Source organism: Vipera ursinii (genome assembly GCF_947247035.1).
Source record: "Vipera ursinii genome assembly, chromosome: 9".
NCBI classification, from domain to species: Eukaryota; Metazoa; Chordata; class Lepidosauria; order Squamata; family Viperidae; genus Vipera; species Vipera ursinii.
In genome coordinates, this window is record NC_139523.1 from 16,960,793 (window position 1) to 16,984,816 (window position 24,024).

General features: G+C 42.7%; 2 protein-coding genes across 2 annotated transcripts in view; both read right to left on the reverse strand.

Moving 5' to 3' along the window:
* Positions 1–10,400, reverse strand: part of KDM1A (lysine demethylase 1A) — a 29,730-nt gene extending 19,330 nt beyond the window's left edge. The window contains exons 1-3 of the mRNA XM_083369332.1: positions 10,023–10,400; positions 7,554–7,719; positions 251–310 (exon numbers count right to left, since the gene is read on the reverse strand). Coding sequence (XP_083225458.1) covers positions 251–310; positions 7,554–7,719; positions 10,023–10,358 — 562 coding nt within the window. The 5' untranslated portion in view covers positions 10,359–10,400. The remainder of the gene's footprint in view (positions 1–250; positions 311–7,553; positions 7,720–10,022) is intronic.
* An 842-nt stretch (positions 10,401–11,242) lies between these two features.
* ZMPSTE24 (zinc metallopeptidase STE24) lies at positions 11,243–24,024 on the reverse strand. The gene is made up of 10 exons (XM_083369343.1): positions 23,809–24,024; positions 21,975–22,121; positions 20,988–21,074; positions 19,451–19,567; positions 17,528–17,680; positions 16,735–16,876; positions 14,765–14,952; positions 14,041–14,145; positions 12,677–12,820; positions 11,243–12,126 (listed from the first exon to the last, which is right to left on the reverse strand). The coding sequence occupies exons 1-10, from the start codon at positions 23,929–23,931 to the stop codon at positions 11,902–11,904; spliced, it is 1,431 nt and encodes a 476-aa protein (XP_083225469.1). The 5' UTR covers positions 23,932–24,024; the 3' UTR covers positions 11,243–11,901.

A 24,024-nucleotide genomic window follows, 5' to 3' on the forward strand; every position in this document is an offset into this window, starting at 1 on the left:
TGATTTCCACCAAATTCATGGAAGAACAGAGGGCTGGGAATTCTGCCTAAAAAATTCAGAATGCTTTCCTTTTCGCATCGTCTTCACCAGCTGGGACATAAAGTTTTACTTTCCTTTTTCAACAAGCAAATGCATGTCCCTTGTACTTCAAATTAAGTCTGGGCCCGCCCACCCACAAGCATTTGCAAGCATCAATCCCTGATTTGGGGGCTCTTGCTACTAAGTGGCCAGCATCAAACGCCACCCTCACCTGATGCTTGGCAGTCTCCATACCCTCCAGAACTGTCGTCTTGAAGTCCTCCTGCTTGCCCTGTGGAAGGAAAGAGGAGATCTCAGGGACCTTTCTCCATAAGTTCAAGTCATTTGGGGACAGGAAGGCCTGACAGTTGGCGATTCAAGTTTAGAAGTTCACCAACTAATGGAGGGAAAACATCCTTCTGAGAGTTCGAAATTCTGAAATATGAGTCGTGGACTTCAGATACTCTCCAGTCTTCTAATGCTTCATCCTTGTTGTTGGAACCCTTTGTCAGACTCTTATAGGGAAAAGATAGGATATACACAGTATTTTCAGGGCACCTGGTGGATAAATATGCATGAACCAGCGTATTAACAGATTATGACACAATAAAAAATATACTTCCCATTATAATTAGGAAGACCATGTAGATGAGTAGTCTAACCAAGGGTTTGAAACACCAAGGATTTTTAAAGTCTTGGTTGGGATGTCCTTGGAAACATATTATTTAAAGGGCAAGAAATCTGATATATTGTTATTTCCCATAACCTCATACTTTCTAAGACTGATTTTGTGCACCTTCAAGTACTTAAATGCTACATAACTTTTACTATGCTAGGATTCACATTATGTACAATGCTGTCATATTTATTCACGCATCACTGAATTATCCAACAGTGTTAAAGCTTTTGGCCTATTCAGAGAAAGAGGCAGAGAAGTAAATACACTTGAAGGAAGCCCTAATCTTCCCTCTACTCTCATTTCCACTTTTGCCCAATACCAGAAATAAAGAACCTAAATAATGGTGAATACTTCAAGGAGCAATTTGTTGAAGCAACTCTGAAGAAGAAATGTTCAGGTTGTTTCAATAAATTATCTTCTTGCAGGACAATATTATTTATTTGTATCCCTCTTTTATTATTTTTATAAATAACTCAAGGGGGCAAACATACCTCACAGACTTTCCTCCTCCTATTTTCCCACAGGCTAAACTAAAAAAATAATAATCTTCTACCGTGTGTCTCATTTCGGAAGAGAAGACTTGCAAATATAGTTATATAATTATCTTTCTGCACTTTTCTTCTCTTAACTTTCTCAATTCTTCATTTGTATTTTATAATAAACCTTAATAAAAAATTTTCCCCATGCAATTAATTATGTAATTCAGCTATTTATCAGTAGTCTTTTATCACAGCAGTCCTACACTAGAAGCTCCGACACTAAGGTCTATCCAGTCTTGTCAGCAGAATAGAATTTACTGAGACTCAAGCACAACATATTAGTACAGCATCTTTGATAAATACAAGAAACTATTATCAGGACTGAGCCAGTGATTATAGTCCAGACAGAACACAATACAACCTCACCCATTTTTGCTGAGTTAAGGGCTATAGAACAACACTGTTAGCAATAGTTAAAAACTATTTTACATTAAATATACCACACTGTACTGTGTTAATTCATTTTGTCTTGTTATATCAGCCCCAAAAAGTGTGCTTTCCAGAAACCCATGGCATGTCCAACAGAAGGAAGGATCGTTTGTACTTGAACTGTTAATTTCTTTCCCATCAGGACTTTTCAGGAAGTAGAGGCACAACTGGATAAAAGAAAAAGGGTTTTCCACCTGCAATAAGTTGAGCTTCCATAAGAAGTATCAACTTTCTTACTGCCGCTTCCAAAAAGCAAATGGAAACAAAAAGCAGTAATATATAAACCTATAAATCCCTACATGGCTTAGGCCCGGGATATTTGCAGGACCGTCTGCTGCCAGGAACGTTTTCCCATCGCCCTGTGCGCTCACACAGAGAGGGCCTCCTCAGGGTGCCGTCGGCCGGCGACCCCCAGGGGGAGGGCCTTCTCTGTTGGGGCACCTGCTTGGTGGAATCAACTCCCCCGGGAGCTCCGGATGGCCCCAGACCTTCGGTCCTTTCGCCGTGACCTTAAGACATATCTTTTCCAACAGGCTGAACTGGACTGTTGATAATGGGGTTCTTAATTATGATTTTAAATGTTTTATTGGTTTTAGTGGGACTTTGGCACAATTTAATTCTTTTTAATATTTGTATTCATTTATATTTTATTGTTGTTAGCCACCCTGAGTCCTTCGGGAGATAGGGCGGCATACAAGTCTCATTATAAATAAATAAATAAATATTCCAGTAATATAAGCCAAAAAAAACACCAGAAAAAGATAATTTCCCTCTTGTTCCATTAGCTTTCTTTCCCCTCATTAACAGTAAGGAATTGGGGGGGAGCCTAACTCAGAGTAAAAGAACTTTAAAGAACTCATAACCAACAGAGCCTCTTTACTAAGGGAGAAGTGAGAAAAGCCTTCTTCAAAATTTGCCTTATTTTGAAGAAAGCTCTTCTCAATTCTTCCCAAAGTTTCCTTTCATTTGCAAAAACGAGCAACCTAAATGGGACGACACACTTTTTCATCGGAAGACGCAGGGGAAGTTAAAGGTGTTATAGAAAAATGAATTGCTTATTGAACCTCCTCTGTGTCCTATTAAAAAGTCAACCTTCATGCAGCTACTGAAGTGGAGTTGGGGCACAGAAGGGGGACCTAGTGTTAGACAATGGACAAAGAAGAAAACAGAAAGGTTATAGGAAAGACATATGAAAGGGGAGAGGAGATAAGGCATGACTCTTTTTTTTGGTACCATTATGTCCCTTTAATGCACACAATGCAAGCAGTAAGGACAATGCAAGCAAAGAAATGTGTAGGAAAGAAGGATTGCACAATTAACAGTACTACAAAGGAAGGAAAACCTGAGGGAATGGCCAAGACCTAGAAGGACATGGTTATACAACAGCAAGTTTTCTAATTATCAAGAGACATGGAATTATTTAGCGGATAGATAAGATACAGCTGGTAATTCTGCAGCCCTCTAAATGTAGATTAAGTATAACTGTACAGTCAGCTTGGCCAGGACTGAGGGATGACAAGAGTTGTAGAACAGCAATTCTCAATCTCGGTAAACCCTTTCTGTTGTAGAAAAACAAATTAGTAGGTAACCTGTACTGCAGGAAAATTAAGCTTTATACTTCCTTCAAACAAAAACATTAGCAGGTATCAATTTCCCCTTCACAGCTTACAGCAACCTCAGTAAAATATAATGCTGTATGATTACTATATAAATAAGAATTAAGAGTAGATTAAACTAAAACATATTTTTAAATATGATAAAAGACTATTTAATTGCTTAACAGAAAATGAATAGAGATGCATCCTAGAACAATATTTGTGGATGAAGAGACACGCCAAACCTCTTTTTAAATTAAGTAACTTTTGTACTGTGTCTTTTGCCCATCTTTTTCCTTGTAAGACAATTTTAGGTACAGTTTAATCTCAGGAATGTGTACTCTCCTCTTTCCTCAAGATTGCAACTTTGAATTACACATATATTGATTCTTTGTAACCCACTTGCAGATGAATTTTAAAAACATAATTCCTTCCACATTTTTGGGTAAGTGGCATGTAAATTGCCTTCCTTTATTGTTGAGGGCAATGCTCAAAATGTATTTAGCACAGCACTAACACAACTTAACACTCACAGCACTTCACTGTATTTGAACTCAGCTTTCTCTTCCTACCTTTCTACATGTTATTTTCACTCTCAACAAAATACATGCAAAAGAGTAGTCTTTTGTGTTTGGAGTTCACAACCTCTCTGATATTTACTGCACGATATTTGAAAGTAATTCATCCTATTTTATTTTGCAACCCTTTCCTATGGCAAAATTATTAAAGTAGCATTCTTATTGTAGCCCTACCTGTCTTCTTTGCTGACAAAAATAGAAAAGTAGAAGAATCTTTTTCTCTGAACGAGTGTTCATGTGCAGGAAAAGGTCATGAAATATTTATGGTCAGAGATATATTCAAAGCTGTTGAATTTCTGTTAACTGAAAGGTTTCCTCTTATTTTGTTGCAAACTAAAAAAAAATCACAGAAATGCAATCGGGGGAATTGCAACATGTTTTATTCAGATATTCTGCCGATGTCAAAAAATAGAAAAAAATGAAGTACATAATTGTAAGAATGGATCTGAGGGAAGTAATAGAACTTTTCCAGAAATGAAAAGGAAACCTGACTTTGCAGTGGTATTGGATTATTTATTTATTTATTTATTTATTAGTTTAATTTATGACTAGCACTAAGGAAATCCACATTCAAATCCACTAATTGATGTAAAAGTTTTCTGAGTTATTTTGGACCGGTCACAGTCTCACAATCCAACCTACCTCACAGGAATGTTACTATGGGAAAAGAGAGAGGAGGAAATACTATGAACACTGCCTTGAGCTCTATAACAAAAGGCAATCAATCAATGAAACAAATACTTGGGATCTGGAAAAGGAACACGCATTCTGTCAAAATTTGAAAGATATAATGTATCATAAACAAGCTGACAACAGAAATAGATTGAAAATAATGCTAAAGAATAAAGATAATAGCTAGATACCTTGTAGTGAAATTGAAGCCAGTGTACTATTCTGCTAACTCTGCAGTCAGTAGAAATACATTTTTTTAAAAAAAAAATAAGATTATGACAAATAGCAAGGTACCAGATATTCTAGTCAAAGCATTTTTCAAAGACCAAGATTGAAATTCCTAATTAATGAAATTTACGTTAAACTGTTAATGAAAGTCTTATTAGCAGAAACTTACATGCTTTATTCAATTATTGTGCCTCCTCTTATCTCCAGGTAAAGAAGTGAATTCAAATAAACTGTATAATTCTGTGATTCATACAGTACATAAATTAGTAAATAATTATGTTAAATTCCTTCCAAGACATGCAATTTGGAGATACATCTGCACCTTCAAAATATTCAGGCTTAACTGTGTATTCCCTCTTGCTCTCTCTGAAGTATCTACATATATAACAGAATACAAACAGTAAGACAGATCTGGAATTACTGATAGATCTCTGGTAGGTTTGCAACAGATCAGCAAGACCCCCAAGTATTTCCCAATAGCCTGCCCTATATTACACACTAAAATAAGGAGCTTGGGTGACCCTGAAATGAATGTTTATGTGAGAAGACTGTATTTATCTACTACCCATATAAGTGCACGTTACAACTGGATTTTCATTTCTGTTATCTTTATAATTGCACTCCTATCGATTGACAAATTTTAGTGTCTTTCTGCATCAGAGGAAAATGTTCCCAGCACTTAAGTATTAAAAAGAAAAAGGATACAAATGATTTCTGGTATAGAGAACACTGGCAAAAAATATCTAGCAGCAAAAGCCAAAGCTGGCAAATGTTAAGAATAGCAACACAAATGGCTAACACAATTGGCAATTGAGCAAATTAAGACTGAAAGTTAGAAAATATATAGATTAGAAATGCTACCAAGCCATGTCTTCTCTACAAATAATATAGTCAAGAAACACAAAACTAATCTTTAACCTATTTACACAACTCCAAATACACTTAAACTGGCTTGTTATCTAATCTTATAAAGTTCATTCAATACTCCAAATAGATATATTTCAACAATTCAATAATGACTAAACTTGAATCTACTCAATTGTCTAAAACCAAACTGTGGTATCTACTAAATTATGCCTTCTCGTTTGATGCCGTCCTCTTAATTGAAACAATGGGTTTAGGACACAGGTCGGCAACCTGCGGCTCCGGAGCCGCATGCGGCTCTTTGAGCCGTCTCTTGCGGCTCCCAGCCGCCCGGTGCGCGCGCACCTCTTCCAACGGGCAGTGGTGCGCGCGCACCTCTCCAAATGGAGAGTGGCACCGCCCGTTTGGAGAGGTGCACGCGCACCTCCCCGAATGGGCGGAGGTGCGCGCGCACCTCCCCAAACCTTTGGAGAGGTGCGCGCGTACCTCCGCGCGAATGGGCAGCGGTGCCGCTCTTTCAGGAAGCCCGCCTCGGCCCGTCTGTGAAGCTGCCGAAAGCGGCAGCTTAGCAGACGGGCCGCGGCAGCTTCCGCAAAGAGCGGCGCCCCTGCCCATTCCGAGAGGTGCGCGCGCACCTCTCCGAACGACCGGAGGTGCGCGCGCACCTCCCCAAACCTTTGGGGAGGTGCGCGCGTACCTCCGCGCGAACGGGCAGCGGTGCCGCTCTTTCAGGAAGCTGCCGCTTTCGGCAGCTTCCTGAAAGAGCGGCGCCGCTGCCCCTTCGCTTTCGGCAGCTTCCTGAAAGAGCGGCGCTGCTGCCCCTTCGCACGGAGGTACGCGCGCACCTCCCCAAAGGTTTGGGGAGGTGCGCGCGCAACTCCGGTCGTTCGGAGAGGTGCGCGCGCACCTCTCGGAATGGGCAGGGGCGCCGCTCTTTGCGGAAGCTGCCGCGGCCCGTTTGCTAAGCTGCCGCTTTCGGCAGCTTCACAGACGGGCCGCGGCGGGCTTCCTGAAAGAGCGGCACCGCTGCCCCTTCGCACGGAGGTACGCGCGCACCTCCCCAAAGGTTTGGGGAGGTGCGCGCGCACCTCCGGTCGTTCGGAGAGGTGCGCGCGCACCTCTCGGAATGGGCAGGGGCGCCGCTCTTTGCGGAAGCTGCCACGGCCCGTCTGCAAAGCTGCCGAAAGCGGCAGCTTTGCAGACGGGCCGTCGCCATCGGGCAACCGGGAACCGGTTCCATCTCATTTTTTTAAAAATGGCAGCCGCGTGCGTCCGCGCATGCGCAAAAAAACTTTTTGCGCATGCGCGTGCATGGACACACGCACGCGGCTCCCTCTTTTTTTAATTTGTGATGGAACCGGTTCCCAGTGGCTCTTTTTCTTTTTTAGGTTGCCGACCCCTGGTTTAGGACTTCAACTGCAGGAAAGACTGCCAGTTACCAACCATGCACCAGGCCAGGTTCACTGTGGGTTTTTTTTAAAAAACCAGATGTTAACTCTTTTTCCTTAAGGCATGACACAATGTCAACACTATACTGTACATGTAGTTGGACCTTAGAAAAACTAGATGCTAGAAACTTGCCTAGCATGCAGGGTGACTCTCTGAAACAGAAACGTCTGATGATTATTGAATAAAGTGCAGAGGAAAAAAAAACACCATAAGCAGTTCTCACAAAAAAAATTAACTTGTTTTAAAACGATGTCCAACAATTCTACCTTGCTGAGTAATTAAAATATGAAAATGTGCAGTACTTAAAAGATGTAACTGACTATATTTAAAGAGAAAAAGGAAATTGGTTGAAATAACTTTTTTTCTTTGCTCCACAGCAAAGCCTATGGCGAACTCAAGGATGAGGGTGTGTGCCTGTCTGTGCTGTCTTGGAAAAAAAAAATACAGATATCTCAGGAGTAAAATAATTGTGGCCTTGCTGGATGGGGGACCTTTCACTCACCTGATGGCTCTTCTGGCTCACTTTCATTCTCTTCTTCAGGAGGGGGAGGGGGAGGGGGAGGGGGTAGCTTCTTCTCTTTTTCTGCTTTAGCATTTCTTTCCTCTTCAGAGTAATACTCATCTTCAGAAAGGTTAGCCAGGCTCTCATCCATTTCTCTGTATTCCACCTGTAATTGGGAGTTGGCCAGAAAAAATGTTGACCAATCAGGTAAATTGCAGCAGGAGAGGTGATTAATACAAAAAAACACTGAATGCAAATTGTATTGAATAAAACGAACAAGCTTAAAGATGCAATACATCATAGACAGAGCACAGAGTTATCCTCATAAGATGATCAAATCCTATGATGTGTTCTGGAAGAAATCCACACTTGGTCGTTACAGATTCCATTATTTCGTGATTTGATTACAAATTCAAAACTTTTTAAGTACCAGTGCTTTTTGATATAGAATTTGATTTTATTCTATAATGATATGCAAATTCAATATTCTATACAATCCTGAAATATTTATTCAAAACAATGTTCAACCAGCATCTACTTCCCTCCGCCCTGTGCGCTCCCACAGAGAGGGTCTCCTCAGGGTGCCACCGGTCAGAGAATGTCGACTGGTGGCCCCCAGGGGGAGATCCTTCTCTGTGGGCGCCCCGGAGCTATGGAACCAGTTACCGGTTGAGCTCCGGACGGCGCCGATCTTCGCTCCTTTCGCCGCGACCTGAAAACATACTTGTTCGAGCAAGCCGGCCTGGCCTGAGGGGGGATTAGTGGGGTCTTTTTACTATTTATATTGGGGTTTTTACCATGTATTAATTGTATTTTTAATCGGGCATGTATTAAATTATCTTTTATTTTTTGTAAATCTCTGTGTTTTATTCTTGCCCTGTACACCGCCCTGAGTCCTTCGGGAGAAGGGCGGTATAGAAATATTAATAAATTAAATTAAATTAAAATTAAACCACAGAGTTTAATTTTAGGGCTAGCAGTTAATATTGTATAATATACACAGCCACTCCCCTCTCATATCATGCAGTGTCATACTCTCACACATATTCTATCACACATTCATAACTAAGTTTTGCCCTCAAACCTAGCACAGAGGAAATCTGGTCAGATATCATAAAAGATATAGCACAAGATATCAAAAGAATATGTAATTACATTTCTCAGAACTATTTCAGTAATTTTGCAAATAATAAGATTACTCTTCCTAGGAAGAAGAGAAGAATTCTAGAAGCTCCCAAGTTTCCCCCCCCCTATCCAAATAGTAACATTCTGTAAGACATTTTGCAAATGGCAAAAAAATGGAACATGGGAAGAACAACTGTATCATGACTCCACCCATAAACCGATTAAATTAGAGAACTAAACTAAAAAACCTATTCCGCTGTCTACCTCTTTAAGCGCTTGGGATATTAAAGGATTTTAGAATGGGTATATAGCAGGCCAGCCCCGCCCCCCCCACCTCCCAAAAAAGGCAGGGATGACTCTGGGGAATGCAAAACAATTTTAATTATTGAGCAAACATAAAAAATTGCTTTCAGTGAAACGTGCTTTATATATAGTCCTTTGAAAAGTTAAACTACAAAACAGTCTTTCGAAACCATATAAGCTTTTTCACACTAAGCTTACCACATCAAGCTTTACTAATGCTACATAAGCTTTCAATAATGTCAACGCTAAGAAAATAAAACCAATTTACTGCTAAGCTTGTAAGCCGCCCTGAGTCTTCGGAGAAGGGCGGGATATAAATGTAATAAAAATAAATAAAAATAAATAAATCTCTGTCTAGGGAGGGGAATGCCACTTTTATTTAAAGCTCTTGTCTTGGACTGAGGGGTTTATAAGAATACAGCAGGAGGAAAAATACCTGCAGACTTAAAGGCTGAGGCTAACCAAGTCCTATGCCTAACAAGATGAAATGCCGTTCTCCCTCCCAGTTTGCCCTCACCAACACCCCTGCAATGCAGGCCTGCCCGAAAGGTCAAGCCGAAGGTCACCCGAGGACCACTGCTCCATCCTAATTTTATATTTCGACCCGGGGAGAGAGGTTTCCAAGGGTCGGGGGCAACTCTAATGCCGCTTGGGGTTTGTGTGAAAGCCCTAACAAGCAGGCATATACATAGAAGGAAGGCTACTGCTAAGCTTGTAAGCCGCCCTGAGTCTTCGGAGAAGGGCGGGATATAAATGGAATTAAAATAAAAATAAAAATAAAAAAACTCCCAGGAAAAGGGGCTTGGCGAGCAGGTCGACCTTGGGGCCACCATCACCTCCGCCGCCTCCCTCAGGAAAGCCCAGGGCAGGGGTAAGGCAACCTCGGCTCTTTGACCACTCGTGGACTTCAACTCCCAGAATTCCTGAGTCAGCTACGCTGACTCAGGAATTCTGGGAGTTGAAGTCCACGAGTGGTCAAAGAGCCGAGGTTGCCTTACCCCTGGCCCAGCGGGAGATCCTGAACCCGGCGCAGCAACCCACCTTGGCCCGTTTCCGGCGGCTGGTCCTGCGGCCTTCGGGGGTCTCGGCGATGCCGGTCGTTTCGGAGCCCACGGCGGGACCGGGGCCGGCGGGAGGCGGCTCGGATAAAGCCCCGGGCGGCGAGGCGCGCGGCGGTTCCTTCTTGCGAGGCGTGCGCTCCGAGGCGCCGCCGGCCTCCGCCGCTGTGGCGGCGGCCCCCAAGGAAGCGGAGAGAGCCGGGGGCGGCGGAGGCGGCGGGGGCGCCGGCGCTTCGGAAGCGCCATCGCTCCCCGCGCCGCTCCCGCCGCCGCTTACCGGGGCCTCCGCGGCGGCCACTTTCTTGCTCGACGACAGCATCGCCTCAGCCTGAGGGACAAAGGCAACTCCGCTCGGAGGAGGCCGGGCGCGCCGGAAGCTCCTCCCTCCCCCCCCCGCGGCGCGGGCTACGTCACCATCCTTCTAGCCCCGCCCGAAGCCGGTTCCTCTGGGTCTGGGAGAGACGGTCGAGGAAGCGGGCGTTTTGTCCCTTCGCGCGCGCCGTAGTCTCCGTCCCAGGTAAATGCGGCGCGTGCGAGAAGCCGGAGGGTTTATTTAGCACAGTATTTGGCGACTTGCTGAAGGTGCGCGGACTTCAACTCCCAGAATTCCTCAGCCAGACCTGCATGTCTGAAAATCGCCAAGGTCGAGGAAAGCTGGTGTAGTGCCTGTGTAAGCAAAGGGACGACTGTGAAGCCAGAGACGGCACACGATGTACGTCTCAAACATATTTTTTTTGTTAAGAAATATTATTTTCTGGATTGGTTCGTTTTAAAGATTATGTTAGGATAGGTTAATTTCGGATTTGTTTTCCCCTGGGGAAAAACAGCAACGCTGTAATAGTCCTGAATGGGTGGCACCCACTCACTCCTTATAGTAAAAGGTTTTTTCCCCCCCACAAACTTGGCTTGAATATTCTAATATTAAACTTTTGCCTGCCCGCTTTTCCCTCAACAGATGCATTACGAAAGCCTCCAAACAGGAAAAAACCTCTCCTGTCTTAGAGGTTTTCTTGGAAACAGATACAATAGGGAGGCTGGAACTTTAATCTGGAATGTGTCAACTTCCCATTCTTATACTGAAAGTCGAAAAGACAGACAATAGAAACCAAGGGGGTGTCTGTAGGTATGCCAACACCTTATGCGATATTTGGGGGGGGGGGGAATTGCAGTTATTTCCTACCAGGAAAAATTAGGGAGAGGAGACAAGGTAAACCAAATTCCAAACCATTGTAACAGTAATATATGTAGGACACATAACTACGGTATATATCATCTGTAATTTATTTTGTTTCCCCTATTTGGGGAAAGAGGTGTTTTCATCACACCTGTAATTTCATTGCAGATAAGAACTTGAACGGTGAAAGAAAGCTCCACTGTTCCTATCCAGATAGCAATTGGGTTTAGAAATGTCAAATCCCAGTGGTTCAAAAATTACTTTTCAGGTCCTTTTCCTCCACCCACCTCTGCCATAGATGAGGTAAGAATTTCCATACTGTGTAAGAACATCTGGACAAAGTGCTTAAAAGGTACAAAAGTCACAAAGCTTTCACAGATTCAAGCACGGACACATTGGTTGTGACAAATTATTTTTCCTTTCAAGCATGGCTTTTGTGATTAAGCTAAATGTTACACATTACATTTCTCCCTCAGCTCCTGATTACAATTCATTTGTTAGAAAAAGGACTTTGGGGAGGTTGTTTCAATTCAAGTGAACAGCGCATAGAGCTATGCAGGATGCTGTGTTTAGGAATGAAATGGGTATACTGTATATACTTCTTTTTTAAAAACAAAAAACAAAAAAACTGGAAACTTGATTTGGCGAGAGTAGGTTTCTCCTCTGGGCCTCCTCAATTCTTTCCCCCTCAGTCCTGTTTAGATTCCTTTAGAGCTTGAAGTCTTTCTAACAGTGGAGGGTGAGAATAATGCCACATTGAAAATAACCAGTCTGAAACGGGGAATCCCAGGTTATCTTTGTTCAACTTGATCAACGCAGAATACAAATCTTTTGCCTTTCCGAGTTTCTTGGCAAATGCATCAGCTTGAAATTCAAATCGCCGACTTAATACAGTCAAGCAAAAGGAAAGCACCTGTAGTGGGAAAACAAGAGGATGACAAAGGATGAGATTTCAGAATGAGTTTAACAGTCTTTCAAAGCCACTTCTCCAAATCTCATCAAACCTTCCAAAGACTAAAAGGGAGGAGAAAATAGGCCACATTTGGGATTAATTCTTAGATACAGTATTTGCAGAAAGGAACTAGCTCTCTTTCCTTCTTGTCAGGCCCCAGATTCCACCCTCCAAAACAATATTACCAAGAGTGAAAGAAGTCACTTTCTTATGAGTTAATGAATTGGAAAATGGAAGATGGAAGGGTTTTGGGAAACCTCAGAAAACAACCTCTGGGAGAGGGGTGAGAAGGATGTCCTGGGAAAACATTTCTGGAAAGACCAAAGGTCTGGATGGAGAACTAGGAACAGAAAAGTCGTCTCCTTTCATGGGAGGATGCCAGGATCCAACCCATTTAGACAAACTGTAACAGTAATTTAGGAACCAAACTTTCCACATGGAACCCAGGTAACTTTGCCAGGAAAGCAGCTCTTATCAGTTGAGTAAAGCGCCAACCAAAACTGAAGTTTACCTCATTGTAAGGTGAGAAAATAAACTGAAAAATTATCAGCAAGCCTATCAGGGTAGGCTGGGTTTCGTAGAATCCAAAGGCGGCAAAAAGCTCCTTTCGACCAATCAACACCGCAAATAAGAAGAAACATAAGAAGGAGTTCATCTGAGAGAAAACAAGACACAGGGTGTTAGGAATTGTTAACTACCGTAAATGTTACACTAAAAATGAACTATAATAAATCAGTTGGGCATTCAGAAGGAAAAAGTAGCACATTGCAGCTGACGTGCTTGGTCTTGGCAAGTTGAGTACACAAAGTTATGAAGATGCATTGAACAAGTGATTATTAATAGCTAATCTGTCATTTTTATCTCCTCATGTCAAGGTTGGATATCACATGCTGGGTAACGCAAGAGGGAAGTGGGTGTTTCATCCTTTACATCAGGGGTAGGCAACCTTGGCTCTTTTATGACTTGTGGACTTCAACTCCCAGAATTCCTGAGCCAGCATGGCTCAGCTTGGAAACCTCTCCCTTTCCCCTCAGCTTGGCTGGCTCAGGAATTCTGGGAGTTGAAGTACACAAGTCATAAAAGAGCCAAGGTTGCCTACCCCTGCTTTATATACTGCCTGCACGGCTATACTCCTAGACCAGAGGTGTCAAACTGCCAGCCCGTGGACCAGTTTCATCATATGGAGACCACGTCCACCCCAGCTCCGGCAATGTGAAAATAGCCGTGATACGTTGGAACATGTCACGTGACATGGCGAGTTTGACACCCGTGTCCTAGAGCATCTGGTTGGCTACCATTAGCATTGAATGCTGGACCAGAGAAGTATTTGGCCTGGTCTACCACAGCTTTTTTTGAGTCTCCAAAGACTGGAACCTCTCCTATTAGAAGGGCCATGGACACTTCCATGGGTAAAGATATACCATTTTATAGAATATGGAAGCATTCCCAAACTCTAGAGGGACTTTTTCAATTTTGTTTGGCTATGTACTTCACTCAGAGACAGCAATCTTTCAGGCCGTTCTATTGCAATCATTTCTATATAACAACCCAAGGAAGATTAAAACATAAAACGGAAATTACAAACAATAAATAAAAGCAACCTTTCTCCAGCTCTGATCCAGTCCACTGCTGCTTACACCTATCCAGGCTTGCTCTTATAACTTTAAAAAAAGGCTAAAGATTCAGATTTCCTATGTAATGTCTCATTTAGTCTGTGTTATGAACGTTGCCCAAAGCTTTTATATGTCCTCATTCCATTTTTTTCAATTATACAACAGAGATAGAAGAAAGCAGAAAGCGAGCAGAAAGATGGACCCACTTTATTTTCTGAGTAAACAGTAACAGTAGATAGGTGCCTAATTATTTCTTACATACCTGGCTGATGACAATATTTTTAATGGTGTGGCCAAGTTTCCAGTGTCCCAACTCATGACCCAGCACAGCCAAAACTTCTTCATTTTTGCAACCTTGCTTCTTACTCTAGACATGTGGAGAAAAATATAAATTCATTTCTTTAACTTGCGGGCATGCACACAGAAACACAAATGGATAGGACACAATGTTCTTGTTTGGATTACCAGGTTTGGATTACCAGGAGGGCAAGACCTAAGATCAGTGGTGGTATTCAGCCAGTTCACACCAGTTCGGCAGAACCGGTAGCTAATTTTTTGTCACCCAGGCCCAGAATGGACTTCTGGAAGTGGCATCTACACGGAGAACCAGTTGTTCACGTATTTGAATCACACCACTGCCTAAGATGCTCGTAGCTCCTTTAAAAATGGGCCAAATAATTGCTTTTTTTAGAAGTGGAAGTTGAAATGAACAGGTCCATAGAACTCTGTTGGATTAGCTATTTTATACACTTCCCCAAACCCAGGCCAAAATTGTCACTACACACATACACAAGTAATAAACCATATTGAAATGTGTTTCTTGGCAACTCATTATCACTTTAATTTTAATAACCAAAGATTCAGTAGGCATGCTGGTATTCCTATAATTCCTGCTTGGGATTTCCTTTTAGGCAACCCATCTTTGTTATTTGGAAACTTTGGATCAGGTCTGTCAATAATGATAACATAAACAAATCAGGGCTCACTTTGGTTTTAGCTTTTGACTCAGGTCCTCCATCATTTTCTCCAGCTGCTTCCGTGTCCACACCAGGCTCTTCAGAGTGCTCTTTGTTGAGGGCAGAATAATCTTCCAGGAGAGTGTCAAACAACACAATACGTTTGTTCTTGAAGAAACCATAGAAATAGGCATTGCTATGGGAAGAACGTTTGGAGCCTGGGGAGAAAGAGGAGGACAAAATTCAGTCACATTTACTTTAGCATACCCACCCACTAGATTTTATGAGGGAGAGGTCTTATGTGTATTTGGCCTTCAGCATCAGCATCAGCCTCCTGTTAAGAGACCAGTAAGCTTGCTTGGGTATGAAACTGTTCACTTGTTCCAGCTGCACGCAGCTGGTGACCAAACCACATGGACTATAGTGCAACTGGAAATGCCCGAATCAAGTTTAGCATCCAGCATAGCTTTAAGGTTGAGTGCTAAACGGAAGTTATTTCAAACTGTGTAGCTGCAGCGAATGGTTTCCATGAGGCATAGAGGAAAGTGGCACAGGCAGAATAGGGTATAAATATCATACCTGTCTTCCCTTGTGGGACTTTGTGAGACCATCCAACTAGATCCTGAGCAGGATCAAACCGCTTAATCTGCAGAAGGAGGTGGCACCGTGTGCTAGCAAACTTTGATGGTGACTGTGGACCATTCTTTCTCTACTAACAGACTGGAGGACCATCTTGGCGACATTGCAAACCTGCAATATGACTGTGAGGTTTCAAGCACTTAAGGCAACACTTCTCACTCTGGATGACCTCCAGATAAGCAGAATTTCCCAGCATTCTCAGTAGCAGTCATGCACGTCTAGAGGGCATCCAGACTGGAGGAAGCCAGGTTAGGATCTAAAGGTCCAGGCTACATAGCACCAGTTAAAGGACAGAGATTTATTGCAGGTACTTGTAACATTGGCTTATACTGCCAATGTTGAAGTTCTCTGAACATGACTGCTTGTCAGGGTTGAATTGCTAAGATGCTTGCTAACCTCTGAAGGGGGGAGGAGGGGGAGTCTGGGAAAGAAACGGGAGTGTCAAGAAGCTGTCCATGGACTGTGGGAACCAAGGTCATCCAAAGCAGGTGTCCGACAGAGAAGGGGACCGTTCCCATAGCAAACAGAAACAATGTGATTGGGCAACATGAACACGTGGTGCTGGAGGGGTTATGAAAAGCTATTGCTAACTAATCAGAACTTCACATGGGAAACTTAGAATTGATTTTACTTCGTCAGTGCCAGGATGTATATTCAATAAAAATTTAACTCTTACAGCACCTCAAGGCCATAGAGTTTCTTTAATGTTGGATTTGCCAGCCGGAAAGTTGACACTGCTTGATTATTCTTATAATCACTAAATTTGGACAATTCAAGATGTTGAATCAATTCTCCACTTTATCATATGGTCAGCTGCAAAGTAATGGGCTAAAATCCCAGGGAACACCACCTGGAGGAATTCATGTTCTTTCTCTGTCTGCAACAGGTTTCCATGGTCAGCAAGCTAATGCTACCTCCCCAACAGCATAATTTCAGAAAAACCAGCGTAGTTTGGCAATAGAAGTAGTCCTTGACTTACGACCACGAGTCCAAAAATTCCATTGCTAAGCAAGGCAATTGCCAAGTGAGTTTTGCCCCATTTTACAATCTTTCTTGCCACAGTTGTTAAGTGAATCACTATAGTTGTTAAAGATAGTAACGCCACTGTTAAGAGAATCTGACTTCCCCATTGGCTTTCCTTATCAGAAGGCGGCAAAAGGGGATCACATGACCCCAGGAAAAGTGCAACTGTCGTAAGTACATGCCAGTTGCCAAGTGAATTTGGATGCCACGATCCCCGTTGTGTGAAAAATACAAGCCACTTGTTTCAGTGCAGTTGTAACTTTGAGCAGTCACTAAATGAATGGTTGTAAGTGAAGGACTTTCTTCAAAATCAAAACCTGAGCCCTCTATTCTCATACCTTCCACAACATAAACTTTGGTGAGCGGGAAGTCTATATCCTTTGCCATTGTCTCAATCTCCCGCTTGAGTTCTCCTTCAGGCAGTGGAATGAATTTATCAAACAACGGAGCAATATAGTCAGCATAAATTGTGACAAGAACCTGGAATGGAGCAAAATGATAAAAGATACTGTTGTTCACTTACAAAATCCAGCTTGCACTCTTACAGGGCAAGTTGGAAAGTAATTATCAGTGAAGTCAGAATTATTTTTATTTGATCTTATGGATGCTGAACTAGGAAAAAAAAACACGGGGGACAAAGTTTGTATATAATAACTGAGGTAAGAGTATTATATGCACAAAGGTAGGAGAAACATCGGTAGCAGAGGACTGGATTATAAAAATGATGGGAGCTCATAGAAATAGTGAAGCTGACCAGTTTTGGTCCGGGGAAAAACAATTAAGACTGTTTTAAAAAGTGGAACTCTCATAATGGAGTTTTTACTGAAAGAAGGAAAGACTGAATTGATGATTTAGGAGGGAGAAGAAAGAGTAAGACGGCCCTTACTAAATATACAAGGGGGAAGTCAAAACTCTACATTTTCTTTCTTTTCCACTTTCTACTTTCTTCCTATCACTCATCCCTTTCTCATTTTTCTTTTCATTTTTTTAAACTTCTATTATAAACTCAATTTTTTTTCTTTAAAAAAAAAAGGAAAATCACTATCAGGAAAAGGATAAAGAGCAAAACCTTAATAGCCGAGATGATTTTTCAATAATTCTAAACGAAACATCCAGATGCTGTGAACTCACCAAGGAAACAACTAAAGTGAAAAGCCAGGCATAGATGAAGAAATAATCTCCACCTATTTTGATGATGTAAAGTAGGAGCGAGGTCACCGGCAGGAGAATACACTGTGTCACGATGAACTTCTTGATGGCATCTTTAAAAAAGAATCCCAGGGTCTATTAAAGAGAAGCATACATAATAAGCAGGGGAAATCTGAAATGGACTCCATAAATTCGACAAGTTTTACATTGCGTGCATCTTAGTTACACTTCAGAATTGTCTGACCGTTTTGCCAAAACTGCTAAAATAAACAGAACATTAAAAACATCCCTTGCCCAAGTATGACAAAGCAGCACGTCCAAAATCCCCAGACATAAAAAGTTTACTCAAGATGGCACTGAAAGAGAATGTGCTTAGACATGCTACCAGGAAATAGCTAAAGTAAAACAGAAAATAAAAGATATGGGAAACTCCCTAAAACATCTGCAAAGGAACTAGGGCTCCCTAAAAGAACACAGGCAAAGTACACTAGATGTCTTGATTGTTCTCTGTGAAGCTCACATTTCAGCAATTAATCATGGCAATGCAATCATTTTCATTGTTGCCTTCTGGGAGGAAGCTTTGTGGTATCTGAAGCAGAACAACTAGATTCTGTACTACAACAGCGCAGTTCCATATAGTATCAACCTTGTTAACCCTTCAAGACTTTTTTCCAAATAGACTGTGATGAACAGAAGTTTGGGTGTCATTTTTAGCATTTTTGGTGATGCTATTTTATTATTATTGCAATCCTTGGGGTGGTGACATTGTTAACAGAATAGAAATAGAATAGAATAGGAGCTGGAAGGGACCTTGGAGGTCTTCTAGTCCAACCCCCTGCTGAAGCAGGAGAACCTATACTATCTTGGACAGGTGATTGATTGTCTAGTCTCTTCTTAAAAATCTCCAGTGATGGAGTGCCCACGATTTCTGGTGGCAAGCTGTTCCACTGGTTGATTGTCCTCACTGTCAGGAAGTTTCTTCTTAATTCTAGCTTGCTTCTCTCCTTGATCAGTTTCCAACCAGTTTCTCGTCCTTCCCTCTGGTGCTTTGGTGAACAACCTGGCCCCCTCTGCCCTGTGGCAGCCCCTCAGATACTGGAACACTGCTATCATGTCTCCCCTCGGTGGCGTTCCTTCTTTCAAGAGTGGGGCATTGGAATTTCATTGTAATGTGTGCTGCAGCGTATACAGGTAAATGACACTAAAGGTTGTCTTATTATTGTTACAGGCAGGGAGAGCTCTTGCCTGTTAATGAATGTAGGATAGCAATTCCTCAAGTTTAGCCGGACTATAGTTTTCCTCAGCCACTAGGCAGCATGGTTAGTCATGGGTATTTGTTATTAAATTTTTCCATAGCTGATTTCAATCAATTGACCCATGACAGTGTACAGCAGACATGTCAAACACAAGGCCCGGGGGCCGGATCCGGCCCGCGAAGTGGTTTCATGTGGCCCGCGAAGCCATCCTGGAAACAGTGAGGGAACGGCCCCCACTGCCTTGGCCCTGGCCCAGAGACCCTCCTTCTGCCAGAGACCCTCAGATCTGTCCCACTCTTGTCCCATAGGCACCCTTGATGCAAACGATGTAGAGCTGGCCACGCCCACCCAGTAGGCCATACGCACTCTAGCCACGCCCACCCAGTAGGCCATATGCACTCTAGCCACACCCACCCAGTAGGCCACGCCCACCCTGGCCATACCCACCTGGCCCCCTGAGGGCAACCGCAGTGCTGATGCAGCCCTCAATGAAATTGAGTTTGACAACCCTGGTGTACTGCATGAAACATCCGCAATAAGGACCAATAGAACAAGGGTAGGAGAACTCAAACAAGTGCAGCATCCACAGTAAGATATTACATTCCAAAACATTGAGAAGACATCAGAGAAGGTAGAAATGATGTAATACCTGCTGATTGAAACCATGCTTTTCCTCAATGACAAAAGTATTATAGAGGCTCCAGGGCAGACCTGTGACTGCACTGAAAAGTGTAGCAAGCAGTAGGAACACCAACGACTGGACAATCTGCGCATCAGAATAATGGAGAGGAGAATTGTTACAGATAAAATATTATTCTTAGCTACATAATAGGGTCAGACTGAGACTTAGTCCTACTTGCAAAGTCTCCCTACAATATAAACGGGATATCAATTAGTTACAACTATTTTGATTTTAATGATTTAGCCTAAATATGACCAAGTCTGAATTGCAGCCTATAATTCCTATGCACTTTACAGTTTTGCTTAGGGCTTCTGGCAAATCCCTGAAATTACATGCTGGTGCAAACAGTTTGAAGTTCCTTCTGCCACTGAAAGCAGTTAATCAAGTTTCTCAACTTTGGCAAATTTAAATTAAGGTTAGGTTTAAATAAAAGTTAATCCTGGCAACTTTACATTGCATGGACTTCAATTCCCAGAATTCATCACCCATGCTGGCTAAGGAATTCTGGAAGTCCACACAGCTTAAAGTTGCCAAGGTTGAGGAAAAAATGAGTTTAAAAATCATGAGTAGATCTGTAGATTACAAACAAACCAGTTGGGTTCTCTCCCGGAGAGCCAGTATAAATCATGGCTAGTGACCAGTTTGTTTGGAAAAACAAAACAAAGTATTTGATACATTTATAGCACTAGCCAAACTACAAAGCTGTCACATTTATTTAAGTCAATGCCACTGAACTGAGTTGCCCACCTTGCATGATCAAGCAACAGGCACTAGCCAAGAAAAGCTATTATGAAAAATATCAGATGGAAATCAGCAAAATCTATAAATCCAGGAAAGGAGCATTCTGGAAAACTCTTGTATTTTCCATTCTCCCCTCTTAATTTTACCAACCTGGCGTACTCAGTCTTCCAAACAGGAAACCGTTTGTCATGTTCTGGATGAATGCAACAGTTAACTTGCAATCTGGATGATTAATGGTTGTAAACCAGAGAATGGTCAGATGGACATTTTGCTGGGGTGGCACAGAACCTTCTGTTCCCAGAACAAGAAATCTGACACCTCCTTAGTTGTTACTGAGATTTTCTACAATCACAGCAATGAAGCAAAATTCAAATGTATCTTCCTCCTTTTTAACTGCTTGATCACTGCACCAAAACATGAACTGCTCTATAATCATGATACACAACCATTTGTTTAGTGACTGTTCAGTTAAAGTCAACAGGGAAAGCTGGATTCACTTAACGACCATTCACAGGTTTCTGACCCTGTTTTCAGCTTTCTTAGAGGAATGTCTGAATACTCTCCCCCCTAGATACTAACTAGCTAGAGAGATTTTAAATGTGAATATTATTCTGCCTTCTAAACCAGATACTTCTTTGGTTTGATCTAGCACACCTTTTCTTACATACCCAAAATTTAAACAGAAATTCTTAGGACTACCTGGCGCTTGATCGAACATGATTAGGTTAGTATTCAGCTGACTCAAGCAAACCAATACACTTACTTCATATTCAGGTCCAAAACCAGCACGATTTGAAATGTCTCCAGACACAGACCAAAGGAAAGGAATTCCTCCACAAAGAAGGATTACCTGTAAGAACAAAAACATGATTTTATGGAAGAAGCTAACATGGTACAATCTTATTTAAGTGTGGGATTCCAGAAATCAAGAGAGGTCCAGATTTAAAACTGTATTTAACTGTAAACCTTGCTGGGTGTCAATCAACTAACAGCCAGAGCTAACGTGAGCCCAAAGCTCATTCATGTATCAGCAAATAATTTAATGCTGCAGCTTAATCACCTGAGCACTACTTTCATGGAAAATTTCTTCCATTCTCTAAAACATTGGAAAAAAGAGGGACACGGAAATTCTGAGCTAAGGCTCAATTGTATGCAGGTCGCAGAGAAAAATGGAGCATCATAGACAAAATGCTGCATAAGACAGATGACAGGGAATGCAAGTGCATTAATTAATCCTGCAAACTGTATTCATGGCTAGTTTTTGCTCTACTATCTATTGCAGGGGTGGGCAACTTTACAAATCGTGGACTTCAACTTCCAGAATTCCTGAGCCAGCTGACTCAGGAATTCTGGGAGTTGAAGTCCACAGGTAATAAAGTTGCCATAGTTGGTCCACCCCTGATCTACTGGGTCTTCCTCTACTATTGTCCTTGAAAGGGAGAAACTTCAGGAAATGTTAGCAGACAGAAGAAAAGCCACCCTCAATTCTGCCTGAAGGAAATCTATTTGGGTTTCTTTGTAGCATTTGCTTCCAGCCCAAGATCCCTTTTATTCAATATTCTATGAAGAAAAAAACCAAACCCTATGGATTTCTACATTCTGTCACAGAAAATGTCCTTCTGGCATTTTTATTCAATTACTTTGTCAATATTCTGATGTAAGCATGCAAATATACTCACAAACTTACATTTTAGAATACATTCCAGCTCGCTCAAAATACACAAAACCAAAGGAGAAGCAAGATACCTACCGTGCCCTCTAACTCTGAGTACAGTCCTGACCAAAAGCTGAATGCACTTTTATCTAATTGGTAAAGACGGGATTTTTCAAATGTTTCTGAGTCCATGATTGGTCCTAGTTCCAGTGGGACATGGGTGGTTGTCTTGTAGACAGTCCTCTGAAATATTTAAAAATAAGCAGTAATTTAGCTTGCATTTTTAAGGATATTTTCATGTGCCACTGGAAGTTCAATGTCCAACAGTGCAAGGATTGTTACAATATACAACGATAGTTAAAAGACACCATGATTACAAAAGCACTCGTGTGAGACTAGGAAATGCATCTCTAAATCAATGAATCCAAGTTCTATGAATTATATTGCTGGGTGAAGAAAGAATCTTCCTTAGTTTACCCGACAGCTGTTACTGAATAGATATGATCAGTTCTTTTAAGGTTTAGGGCCAAAACCACTCGGAAAAACTAATCAAAGTTTGTTTCTGAGGCTATGTGACAAAATAAGCCCTGCTCTATGGTAATATTCCAATGTCAAACATTCCAAAGATATAATAGATTGGCTTATTAATAGATTGACTCTACCAGTTAAGAGGCCCTTCTAAGTACCCTAGGGAAGGGTGTGTAATTTTCATATGATATTGGCCTTAATAATACCAGTTCTGAAGATAAACGCCGTGTTAAAACTTTGAGGCATGCAAGCGTTTTGATGTACTTCAAGCTAAGACACAGCAATTCTGCTGGGGGGAGAGAACCAGGGGCATTTTAGAACCAGTATTATATAGGTGGCACCTCAGGAAACAGGCTTTATAATCTATCAAATATCGCATTTCGCTAATTACATAGGTTTTGAAAATATAGGACACAACTGTGCACTGGACTTCCAACTTCTTCCTTCCTAGCCCCTATGAAAGCGGAAATCTGAAAACACCCCTTGGGAGAAGACAAGTTGAAGGGCAGCTTAGCAATGACCACAGCCTTAATGCAAATGAAGCCACTTTTAAGGAAGAGTCTGTCCTCCAGCGTCCCAAAGGTGCTTTTTTTCCAAAGGCAAACGGATTTCCTTTGTTTTGCCTTGAAGACATCTCGCTTCTCATCCAGGAAGCTACTTCCGCTCTGACTGAATGGCCAATCGCAACTCAGTCAGAACCGAAGAAGCTTCTTGGGTGAGAAGCGAGACGTCTTCAAGCAAAAAAACAAAGAAAGTCCAGCTGCCTCTTCCAAAAGCACCTTGGGGACAACCACGACCTGCCCGACGGAGAATCTCCGTAGACACCTGTCCGAAAGCGGCTTAGGCGGGTGTAATTCACACGGCGTGCTCCTTCCTAGGCGTGCACGGACTGCAATCCTTCCGGCCAAAGCCAAGCAAGCCTCTGCCCAACCCGCGCGGTCGTACGCCAAGCGTGGCTTGTATCTATCTGAGCTCGCGTGGCACAGGACTGTAACGTGGATCTCCTGCCGACCCGTTACGTCAGGGGTCTTCAAACTTGGCCCTTTTATGACTTGTGGACTTCAACTCCCAGAATTCCTCAGACAGCGTGCCTGGCTGAGGAATTCTGGGAGTTGAAGTCCACAAGTCATAAAAGAGCCAAGTTTGAAGAGCCCTGCGTTACGTCCAAGGGAGGGCAGAAGTAACGAGACCCGCGGCCTTCTGCGGAGGCTTCGGGAGAGCTGAGCCCGCCGGCTAGAAACCAAGCCTTCCGTCCCCCGATCGAGTCCCCAGAGGCAGGCGGCAGCCCCGGAGGGAAGCACCGCTCGGCGCAGCACAAGGAGGCGGGGATGACCCGGCTCGTGGCGGCCCTAAACTTGACGGGGCTGCTCTCTCGGCTTGGGCGGGAAGAGAAGGGTCTGACCTGCCGCCAGGCAAGCAGGGCCTCCCACAGGTAGACGGCCCAGGAGAAGAGCAGCACGGAGCCGAAAATCCGGTTCTCCACGGGGCTCTCGGCCCAAATATCGCCCAGCAGCGCCGACGCCATGCCCGGCCTCGACGCCCCGCTCTCCCACGGAGCCTCCCGCCAGCACGCCTGGTCCTTCTCAGCCGGCTTCCGGCGGCGGTGACACTAAGCGAG